The 12,514-nt window shown below is 38.2% G+C and overlaps 1 protein-coding gene across 1 annotated transcript in view; it reads left to right on the forward strand.

The window, feature by feature from the left end:
- Window positions 1-12,514, forward strand: part of LOC137763865 (bifunctional heparan sulfate N-deacetylase/N-sulfotransferase 3) — a 146,462-nt gene that overhangs the window by 122,517 nt on the left and 11,431 nt on the right. The window contains exons 9-11 of the mRNA XM_068542324.1: window positions 2,896-3,070; window positions 7,079-7,249; window positions 8,679-8,788. Coding sequence (XP_068398425.1) covers window positions 2,896-3,070; window positions 7,079-7,249; window positions 8,679-8,788 — 456 coding nt within the window. The remainder of the gene's footprint in view (window positions 1-2,895; window positions 3,071-7,078; window positions 7,250-8,678; window positions 8,789-12,514) is intronic.

A 12,514-nucleotide genomic window follows, 5' to 3' on the forward strand; every position in this document is an offset into this window, starting at 1 on the left:
ATCAGCTACTTCGGCCACTATTTTCCCACTAACTCAAATATCAATATACATGCTTGTATACAGTAGAATAAAATGATGTTCACATCAGAACTAAAGGGGGTGATTAAAAACTGCTTTGGAAGTGGAGAGGAATGCAATAATACTTGGTTCCCTGGGACTTAAGAGTATCTGTGAGAATATTCAATTAAAAAAAAAAAAGCTGTTCATAGACAGTAATGTGTACAGGCACTATAACAGAAACTAAAAATCCCTTAAGGAGCCTACAAAGAGATGGCATAAATAAGTAGAAGACTAAAGACAATTAAAGATTTTAATTATAACTCACTAAAATACCCCAACTGTAAACATTTTTGATTGACAAATTGTGTGTTTATAAAAGGCAGTTAACACAAAGAGCAAATAATGGTAACTGCAAATGTCAATCTATTAGCAATAACTAGAGTTTTGCTCTCAAGGACATCAATGTATTCAGTCTTCGGACTGGCCTTACCTCTCCCTGAAGCATCAGTCAGCACCTCAGCAGATCCTTTAGGACCACAGAGCCACAAGGTTGAAGATTATGTGTCTCAGCATGCCAAGGTCACTTACAGAAGCTCAGGCACAGTTAGTTAATCTGGATACATGGATCTGCTCTTCATGGAGAACTGGGCAAAACCAGGGCTGCCCTAACTAACCGGCAGCCTAAACACAGGCTTAGGGCACAAGCAAAGCAGGGCAAGTGAAAATGAGAAAACTCCATCTTTGACTAAATAGCCAAGATTCGAGATCAGAATCTCTAAGAAAAATGTTTGATTTATGCATACAGTTAAGTTTTATGTTTCGTGGTTTGGTGTTATTTTTTATAATTACCTGGGGAGGCAGTGGATGGTTGGAGTGGCACATGGAGAGCCATAAAATCCTGTTAACATTTGGAACCTCTAAACATCTTAATTTGGCTTTGAGTAAAATCACTTAAAAATACAGGGTCAACCCAAGAAACAAATAAATGTGGAGTGCTGCAAAAAATCATGTCTTTCAGTTAAAAAAAATTGCTGAGCTGTTATGAGAGTAGCAAAGCTTAAATGAGGCCGGCATTCGCTTTTATCCCCCATATTGTTAAACCACTCTAGTTTTTTGCTCACCAATTCTTTGAATAACCTGAATTCATATTCCAAACGTGGACGTATTTCCACCCTGGAAATATGAAGCTGAATTCTTTATTTTCTTATGAATTCATCAAACATTTTTCAAGTGCTTATTAGTACCAGCCACTATATTAGAAAAAACATGGGCATATAGGCAAACAAGAACTGGCCCCTGCTTTCTCTGTGAGCCCCTGGAGCCTTGTGGGTCCAAGATCCAGAACTGCTGGAGGAAGTTTTCAAGGCCCAAAGTGTTGTAGGTATAGAGGACTACTGGGAAGGTGGGACAGTTTTTAGAAATTAAAAGTTATCCTGCCCTTCTTTTGTGATTCCTGGACCCTTGCTGAGAATAAGCAAGCTTGAGACAAGCTTGGACCAAATAAGATACCACTAGACACTTGATATAACCTTAGCACCCCTGGAACAAGTGTGGGCATCTAAATTTAAAAGTATCCTGAAATATGGCACTTTCTATAAATAGAGTGTACACCAGAACAGTTAACAGATCAAACTTTCCAGAAATGTTTATATATGTCTTTACCCCTAAAAGAAAGGGATGCCAGAATGACATATCACCAACAAGGCAATTTCCAGAAAACATAAAAGGATTTCTTTACTGCCCTGAGTTTCAAGACATCACTTTGTTGCACCAGCCAAACTTTGTAATATGGTAACAACTGGAATCCTACTAGAAGCTTTATTGTGTGACTGAAAACACCACACTGCAAAAAGAAGTCATCACATAAATGTTAATGATTCTCTTGTTCAGTAATTACTGAACTACCTTGTCTTGGTAACCCAAAGTCATAGTGGCTTATGAATTGAAGAGGGTGTGGGTGGAGTGTGAGGCTATTATTATAAAATGTAAGAAACCCTAGAAGTTAAATTTGCGTGTTCTTTCTAAAAAGGCCCCTTTTCCTTTAAAGATGTTCCTTGGTGCTTCAGAAATACCGACTATCATCTGCTGAATTCATTTATATTTGACATTTTGTACAAATGGAATATTATACAAAACCCATTATGTCCTACCTTTCTGTGCTTGAGGCTACAGGTATTCCTGTGCTCACTCTGCTGGTGATTTGAATTCTCACCACACTTAAGGATACAGGACCGGACCTTGGAAAATTTGATAGTATTTTATATCTGAAAATATATACATACTTTTTAAACTTCTATAATTTTTCTAAAGGATATAAATGGCTCTATATGGGAAAAAATTAAGGAAATGGGCAGTGTTTATATCAGATCTGTTCTGCCCTTTGATACTTTATAGTTGAATATAATAGCAGCACAATACATTAGTGGGAATGAAATTATTTTTTCTTGTGATGAAGTAAAAACTGTTTTGTCTAAGTTTTTTCAAAATGCCTTTGAACTGAACACATCATTTGTTTTGATCAAATTTTCTTCTTGGTTGAGCACTCACATTTTTCTCTGTAAAATATTTCTGCATTTAGATACATTTTATACAGTTAGGTTGATTATTATTGCCATTTGATCACTCTATGTGTACATTTTTGTTATCTCCCATACCTTTTTTTCTTGATATTAAGTAGAACAAAAAGAAAAAGTATTTAGAAAAGCATTTTCGAAATACATTATTAGTGTTCTATACATTTTTTCCTTGCCAACAGGCTTGTGGGACAAATGCCTTAAAGAAAAAGTCTTTTGTTTAAGAAACAAATGAATTTTGTTTGTGGGACATTTTTAACATCTTCAGTCACCAGGGTATGAGTATAAACCAGTCTTATTTTGAGAAATATTTCTTTTCTAGGTATATGGATTTCTTCCCAGTCCCATCTAATGTTACCACTGACTTTCTGTTTGAGAAGAGCGCCAATTACTTCCACTCAGAGGAAGCGCCTAAAAGAGCAGCTTCTCTGGTCCCCAAAGCCAAGATCATCACCATTCTCATTGACCCATCAGACCGAGCATATTCCTGGTACCAGGTAAGGAAAATACAGACAGAATCCAGCAAGTAGAAGAGGAGTATGGAGAAGGGAGGGTGGTTTTCAGCTATAGCCACCACCTCGGGTTTTTGTGTTTTGTTTTTTTTTTTAAAGAAATTCACGTTCTTTTATTTATTTATTTATGACTGTGTTGCGTCTTCGTTTCTGTGCGAGGGCTTTCTCTAGTTGCGGCAAGTGGGGACCACTCTTCATCGCGGTGCGCGGGCCTCTCACCATCGCGGCCTCTGTTGTTGCGGAGCACAGGCTCCAGACGCGCAGGCTCAGTAATTGTGGCTCACGGGCCCAGTTGCTCCGTGGCATGTGGGATCTTCCCAGACCAGGGCTCGAACCCGTGTGCCCTGCATTGGTAGGCAGATTCTCAACCACTGCGCCACCAGGGAAGCCCAACCTCGGGTTTTAACAGAAGAGACTTGCTAGCTTTTTATCTTCAGGAAGGTAAATAAATTTTTCTTTGTTTCCATGGAGAAACGTTCCCCTTAAGTTTTTCTTAATTTTGCATTCATTTAATTCATGTATTTAATAAAATGTTTTAATACAATGAAGAAATTAAAATAGAGCAAACAAAATAGTATATACTTTTATGTATTCTGCTTCTATATATCTGCATTTTAAAAGTAAAGTGTTACAACTTAAAATCATTATTTTTCATCTAATATGTGTATAATGCTGCTATTATTATCTCAATTTTACAGATAAGGAATATAACTGATTCCCCAAAGCAAAAATCACAGGTCTTCTTTTTTTTTTTTTTTTTTTTTTTTCTGTAAAGGGCCAGAGAGTAAATATTTCAGGCTTTGCAGGCCATATGGTTAAACTCTGCCATTGTATTGCAAAAGCAGCCATAGACAATATGGAAATTAATGAGCCTAGCTGTGTTCCAATAAAATTTTATTTAGAAAAACAAGCAACAAGCAAAATTTAGCCGTAGATTGATGACCCTGACTCTAAAAGAGCTTAAATAACTGCTGTACTGAAGAAATAACTTAGTAGCAAAACTAAATATACGAATGAATTCTTCATCCTCGAAAGCCCAGCCAGTGTTCCCTGTTCTAAGCCTCTTGCTCATACACTCCAGGGTTGCCATTATGCTTCTGCTGTTGGTTAGAACCTAGCACAGAAACGATCACTTTGAAATAATTTAACAGACTCTAATAATAAAACTTACACATCAAATACATGTTTACTTTAATAAATATTAAAAATAGGGCTTCCCTGGTGGCGCAGTGGTTGAGAATCTGCCTGCCAATGCAGGGGACACGGGTTCGAGCCCTGGTCCGGGAAGATCCCACATGCCACGGAGCACCTAAGCCTGTGTGCCACAACTACTGAGCCTGCGCGTCTGGAGCCTGTGCTCCGCAACAAGAGAGGCCGCGATAGTGAGAGGCCCGCGCACCGCGATGAAGAGTGGCCCCCGCTCGCCACAACTAGAGAAAGCCCTCGCACGGAAACGACGACCCAACACAGCCAAAAATAAATAAATAAATTTATTTTTTAAAAAAATAATAATAATAATAGGAAAAAAAACTGCCCCAGTGATATTTTATTAATCATCAAGTGGAAAAAGTTCAATAAAAAGCAGTCAAAATTAAATATAAGAGCATAACAAAATTAATAGAGTCAGTGTGTTTAGTCTCTAGTATCCTTAGTTATCATTCCTCAGTTTTGTAATTTAAAAACCACTTTCCTGGGGCTTCCTTGGTGGCGCAGTGGTTGGGAGTCAGCCTGCCAATGCAGGGGACACGGGTGTGAGCCCTGGTCCCGGAGGATCCCACATGCCGCGGAGCAGCTGGGCCCGTGAGCCACAATTACTGAGCCTGCGCGTCTGGAGCCTGTGCTCCGCAACGGGAGAGGCCGCGATGGTGGGAGGCCCGCGCACTGCGATGAAGAGTGGCCCCCACTTGCCACAACTGGAGAAAGCCCTCGCACAGAAACGAGGACCCAACACAGCCATAAATAAATAAATAAATAAAATTTAAAAGAGATAAGCAAAACATTCTCTCTATAAATTTGATCTTTAAAAAAGACAAAAAAAACCCCACTTTCCTAATGTTCATGTGTTCATCCATTCATTAAATTATTTTAATGACTACCATGTACAAAGTACTGTTCTAAGTATGTTCTACAGGTAAATTAACAAATGTGGATGCTACACTTGAGATCGCTTTCAGTCTAATTGGAGAAATATGTGTAAATAACCAGTGTATAAATCAGAAAGTGTTAAGTGACAGATAGACTCCTACAGAGTGATTAAAGCCCATCTGATAAAGACCACCAGGAACAACAAGTTAGGTATATTAATTGGCTGCAGCAGAGGAGCCTGAACACTTGAAGAACTATTTGGGCACTTCCCTAAAGAAGAGAAGGATTTGTAAGGGGAGAAATTAAGGTAAAATTAACATGAAGTGTTTGATACATGCAGGCAGGGCTGTGTGTAAGCTGGTTGTCAGTAGGTCAGGGCTGAAAAGCAGACTAACGGTCCAATTTCCTTGGAAACTATAAAGGTAAGATAAATGTGGAATGTTACGTCCAAAAATCACTTACCTGAAACTCTGCACCTGGGTTGGAAATAAGGCTTCTTTGTATTAATGTGACCCACATAGCTCTGATCCTCCAGGCAAGACTGGGATGTTCCATTCTCCCTGACTTCAAACATCTAAATTCCTGACAATCTATGATATTAGAGAATAAAGTTTCTCAGCATGGGGTCTTTTTTAACAAAAGCAGTTCTTCCATGTTCACAAAAGGAAGCACAGATTGTCAGGAAAGGTTTTGTGGCTGGGACAGACTGGGGGAAGGTCATGGGATCTTAGACAGGCATACTGATAATGATCTGCATGATAGGGAATGAGACATCCTGGAAAGCTGGAACCCACAACTCCGCACGAATCAGTCATGCCCAACTCCTACAGCCATCTTTTAAATCAAAAATACAGCAGATTGCAAACTGACTGATTTGATATTGTGCCTTTTACCTTTTCCACTAGGTATCTAGACAAAAAAGAAATAAGCCTTAATTGACTCAACAAGAAAGAAGAAAATTGGAGCTTGGCAACCACTTAGCCCCTGAAAAATTGAGAATTTGCTGAAAAAGGAGGTTTCAAGGCTGCAAGCTCACAAAACGTCCTAAATATTACAAATAAATCGCTCCACAGTGGCAAAATGCAGGCCTTAACAAAGTCTAGTGGAGTTTGTAGTATAGTCATTTGAATCTCAACTGCAGCAAATTTGCTATTCAACTAGATGTGGTAAACATCCACAAACCCACCACTAAGCCTGAATATTTTTTGGTCAATTTAGGGGAAAGGTGATTTCCTCAAACCCCTGGGCGTGAGCCTGAGCCATTATGAAACGCTTTCCTATCTGGATTGCTGCTCTCTGCATTTTCTGTACAATAAGCGATTCTGATTCGTCGCAAAGGTTACCATTAGGTAAAATAATCTTGGCTTTGACATGCTAGGTAGTATATTATAAAAGCTGTGGGTTTCAGATAATGCACGTCAGAGTTTTCAGTAGTTTCTCCATTTAAATAGCCGATAGGGCTTTTCTAATCTAAAATTGCATTACTAGATGGAGCTAAACTACGTGGCAGAACTAGTAGGGTGCTTTGTGCATTGTGGATATTCACTGGACATGATAAATGGTTTCTTATGGGCTGAAAAGGGGGCATTAAGGCAACTTTCAAAAGTTTACTTTCAGAATAATATGTATACAACTAAGGAAACGACTCAGAAAAATTGGTTAAGGAATCCTATCAAGAAGAATTCCACCTCTACCAATTAATTCTCAAACATATACTCTCATCAATGTCATAACTTTAAATCCTGATGCTCCAAGCAAACATTTTCATCCTTTTTTAATTGCAAAACAAATAACTCTCCAGCAGTGAGGCACTTCTTCCTTTAGCTTTGAGACTTGTCACAGGGATTGTTTTTTAATTATTTATGCCTATGATTCAAGTCGGTTTAATTATCCACCTTTTCATCATAGCATCAGCGATCCCATGAAGACCCCGCAGCTCTGAAGTTTAGCTTCTACGAAGTGATCTCAGCCGGGCCCCGTGCATCCTCTGAGCTTAGAGCCTTGCAGAAGAGATGTTTGGTCCCAGGGTGGTATGCCAGCCACATCGAGAGATGGCTTATTTATTTCCCTCCCTTTCAGGTATTGAGCAATAAGAATCTACATCATGTTACCGTCTCATTAAGTTTACAGCTCTGGTTTGGTTTTCTTTTGCTGGTTCCTCTAGGCTAGTGACTTTGCCTCTAGGCTAGAGGGAATTTTTACTCATTAAAACATTACTAGCCTTTACTCTTTAGTTGTAAATGAGACTCTGGCAAACAGTAATAGGCAGAGGTAGAAAAACTATCTACTCTTCTTTCTAGAAGTATTTCAGGATAATTCTCCCTGCCCTGTTTTCTAGTGCATACCCTTCCTGATTATAGACAGCTTCAGAAGCTTGATACTCCTGGTTCTTATTCTGAGAATAAAGCTTGAGAACCTCTTAACCAAACAAGGCAAATATTGTTTTGCTTAATTAGGTGCTGTTATTTCCCTTTGAACCACCTTGCTGCATTTTTCACAAGTCCTATGTTTTCCTTGGCTTCCTTGCTTCTCTCTTTTGCCTAGCATTAGCCTAGATTACAAAATCAGCCCCTACTGTATTGCATAAAGCAGTCCAGTCACATCAGACACAGTATATGCCTGTGTGTCTAGAAACATGCTAGCCATAATGATACCGTATATGCAACCATATATGGCTATTTAAATTTTTATTAAAATTATATAAAATTAAAAATTAAGTTTCTCAATCACGTTAGCCACATTTCAAATGTTCAGTAGTCACCAGTTAGATACCACAGCCGTTGAACGTGTCCATCAACAGAGAAAGTTCTAATGAACGATGCTGGTAGAGACTAAATAGAAATATTGGAGAAGAGGTGTGAGCAAGAACTGCTTTCCAGGCTTTATGGCCCTTCATCATGGTCTCCTGTCATTTTATCTTGCTGGGACCACCCCCTTCCCTCACCAGAGTAACAAGCAAATTCTCGCCTTTAGTCTGTTGAGGAACTTCTGTTTACTTTCAGGCTTTCTGGGAGTCTTACCTTTTTCTCCAAATGGATTATCAAAATATTTCTTAAAACTTTACAGTGCTATTCCTTTGACTGGAATCATGGAGAATGGCCATGTCCTCTGTCTCACTGTACCTGGTCTGGTCACTTTTCTTCTTTCCTGCAATGCTCCTTCCCACCTTGAATCATGGAATCATTGTTTTATCTGTTTTTAAACTTGGTTTCCATTTGTGATTTTGTAGTCACATTTCTTAAGCTCTCTTGGTACCCTCAAATGGCTTTTTTGTTTTCATAGTGTTTGCAGGACTTCTCGGACTACAAAACGTGAGCACATTTAATTAGTGTGATTTATTTTTTGTTCCAGGTCATTAATGAGGATGGCCTGGTTAAGTCTTAACAACAACGCACACAAATCCCCTCAATCTCTCACTGAATAAATTCAGAGTGCAGAATTTTTTAATTATGCAGTTACATGTCTTTTTTCAATGTGCATTGTTTTTTTTATTTCCTTGTTAATTTAGTTGCTAATTATTGATGGGCAACAGCTAAGAACTGATCCTGCTACAGTGATGGATGAAGTACAGAAGTTTCTAGGAGTCTCTCCTCATTATAATTACTCAGAAGCTTTAACGTAAGTTTATATTCTAATTAATTTATTGAAGTTTCAGCAGAGAACTGATTTTAAAGAAATTGTAGTTTGGTGATACAGCTGTCAAGTTAGCTGTTCCTTACACACTGATTATTTTCCAGTTGATATTAACCACTTGAGAAAGAACATTTCAACAGTTTGGCAAAGAAATGTCCAAAATCCTCTACTGATTTCTAACTAGGAAAGATTTCCCCTGGAAGGAAAAGAGAGGAACAAAACAGTTGCAAATCTTAAAAGCAACAACTAACCTTAAAAGAGGCTACTTTAAGTTGGTAAGCACTAAGCCTATTTAACAGACAATAGTGAGACCTCTTGGAAGTATTAAAAAGACTTCTTGAACTAGGTGATTTATGAACTCCTCTCTCTTCTGTGTAATTTTCAAAAACCAACGTCATACAGCAAGAAATAGCCCAGGGCTTCCCTGGTGGCGCAGTGGTTGAGAATCTGCCTGCCAATGCAGAGGACACAGGTTCGAGCCCTGGTCTGGGAAGATCCCACATGCCGCAAGGCAACTAGGCCCGTGAGCCAAAACTACTGAGCCTGCGCGTCTGGAGCCTGTGCTCCGCAACAAGAGAGGCCGCGATAGTGAGAGGCCCGCGCACCGCGATGAAGAGTGGCCCCCACTTGCCGCAACTAGAGAAAGCCCTCGCACAGAAACGAAGACCCAACGCAGCCAAACATACATACATACATACATACATACATACATACATACATAAATAACTCACATATTTAAAAAAAGAAAAGAAATAGCCCAATAGGTGACTGAATAGGCAGAGAGAAAGGTGCTATTATTACTTCTACACTTAATTCCATTTTTTGCTGGTCTTTACCCACTGTATGACTGACCCTGCCACCTCTTCTTCAGAGGCCTCAGCAGTTACAGCTCTGGTTTGGTTTTCTTTTGCTTGTTCCCACCGATTTTCTTATATAGTCAACTCCATCAGGGTGGGGGCCAGGGTAAGGCAAGAGAAGCACTAGAATTTAAGGAGACACTCACTCTCAGGACCCCGCAAATACTTGAGAGTGAGTGGCTCCTAAAATTTTTCAGCCAAGGTGCCTCTCTTGCCTCACCTTAATCCTGACTCTGGAGTTCATTTAGCATTTTAAATAAGACCTCCATCTGACTTTGTCCATTTATAATGGTTGGCAATCAGATGTATGAAGGTTGTGTTTGTTCCAGTTCACATGCAACTGGAACAAGCAACTGGGAGATCCTGAGCTGGATGAACTGTGGACCTGGCTCTCACTGTAATATATATATTTAATTTTAGGGTCATAGGCTGAGCCTTAAAAAAACCGATTAAGACTGCAGTGTGGAATTCTTCCATTGTATCTCTCAGTATAAAACTCAGTTCTGTAGATCAACTGATTTTCTCTTTTCATTGTACTCCTTATGCTATAGCAGTTTAGAAAGTGAGAGACAAGATTCCTTTACCTTTCACTGTCCCTTACAGAAAAAGGTTTGCAGAAAACCATCAAATACTGCGTACATCTTGCATAAATCATATGTAGAGACACACGGTAAGAGAGACATTCTGATCTAGAGGACAAAGGAGTAGGTGGAACTTGAGAGTTTTGCCCTTCCTTCCTAACAGTCATTTACTTTGTTGTTACTATTAACCTTCTGACCTCTGTGTTTTCTATAGTGTGAATCCTATCAGAGCTTTGGAGAGCTTAGTTGAAGTACCAACACAGACACTAGCCTTAGGTATTTAACTTTCAGCTTGACCTTAAAGAAAGCTGAGTGAATTTAGCTTTCGTTAGAAATTCGAGTCCACTTTCTGCTTTATATCCTTTTAAGTATCTCTTAGAAAAGAAAGTTTTTATTTTCTAAACAGTTTTCTATTTCAAGTTGGCTTATCTTTGGGTCTTTTTTATAGAGTATATAGCAAAGTACTGTATTTCAGAAAGAATGGAGTATTCTATAAAAACATAATCTCTTTTTCTTATGGAATGGTCCTTGACCTGCATGCTGTATATCTGTCCCCTTTGCATCCAGCTCAGCAGCAAGCTTTTTATTCACCTCCAAGGGTAAAGGGAGTGTAAACTTAAGAGAAGTAATATCAAAGCAACGTACTGTATACAAAGAACTATGGGTCACTTTGCACCTGGGATGTATCTGGCTAAAATTACCCCTTACATGATTCTGTACCCTTATTGGGGGCTCAGCGGGTGAAGTAGCAAGATAAGATGTGTGTAGTCTCTGAAACCACAGCTTCTGGTCCAGCAGGGCTGTCTACTCACCCTGCTGATAGATAATGTACTGCCATTCAGTTTCTTTTTAATTTTCTTGTCAATCAGTTGGCCTGACACACCTTGTAAAAACCAGCAGTGTACCTGTTGTAGAATATTTGGAACTTCATGTCATTGACTGAGGTCCAAATCCTCCTTCATCCATGCCCTTTGCAATTGTTATGAATCCTGCCCTCAAAATTTAGTTATTCTTATTAAACTAATTGTACTGGTAAGTTGTTTCTGTGGTGCTTTGGATATGTTGGAGATGACTGGGTGTAGAAAATGTATGTTCTCAGGAATGTCATTTATTGCTTCATATTTTTCCTGCTAATGATAGTGAAGACTACCTCTTCGGTAGTTTAAAAAAAAAATCATTTAAAGCCTTCGAAGAATGTACTGAACTGCAAACAGATATGAATTCTCAACTAACCACATAAATCCAGTTCTTTGCACACAGTAGAATAAATGAATGAAACTAGGTCTATGCAAAGGTTTTACCATACAGTCTTGGCATGAAAGAGTACTCCAGTTTAAGAGATCTATAAATTGATTATCTTCAATATTTAAAAAGTTCCAATTTCAAAACTATTTTCAAGAAAAATGGCAATAAATTTCCACTGTTAAGAGTGTTATTTATTCTTTTCCACAATCACTACAGAAGTGTTCAAGACTTCCAAATTTCATACAGTCATGGATGGTCTACGATATCTTAAAATGACTTAGTACTGTCATCATGGATTTTAAATGATATATTGAATCCGTAAAAATCTGATTTTCTTAGTGAGTGTGGTTGTGATCTGAAATAAGCAGTTTAAGCTTTAAAAACTATAAATGGGAACTTTCTCATTCAATTAAGTAAATTCACATTTTACAATTCTTGTTCAACATAACCTTAGTCCCTAAATTATAAATAACATTGATAATACTAACATTATTTTAGCTTGCATATTATGTTTTTAGTGTTTAAAAGCTGTCTAATCATTTAAGAAAAAGCAGGAAAAATAATGCTCAGCATGGAATTGTGCTAATTTGTATAAACTAAAATGAAAAATGTAAACTTTTAACTTTCCCATGAATATATCCATTCAGAATTATACCAGCCATCAATGACTGTGACAGGAGTCTTCCCACTTACAAGTACTAGTTAAATACTAGTGAACACTGAACCTGACATCTTTATTTCTCAGTCAATTGACCTGTTTATTAACATGAATGAAACCAGACTGAGTTATATGAATTTTTAATAATAATTTACTATGAAAACTTCAATAAATGGACAATAAGGATTTGAAGGCCAGGAGTTTGAAGATTGTGCATTTGTTTTGTTTTGTTCTGTGGATGGGGCTTAACTAAGTCATAAAGAACTGAAGCTGCTTCAGTTGTTTCTAATATTACTTCCCCTGGCAACCAAATTTATATTGTCTAGGAATTCTTTCCATTTTTAGATGAGTTTGAGTAAAATTGTGCCAA

Source organism: Eschrichtius robustus, chromosome 4, assembly GCF_028021215.1.
Source record: "Eschrichtius robustus isolate mEscRob2 chromosome 4, mEscRob2.pri, whole genome shotgun sequence".
Lineage (NCBI taxonomy): Eukaryota > Metazoa > Chordata > Mammalia > Artiodactyla > Eschrichtiidae > Eschrichtius > Eschrichtius robustus.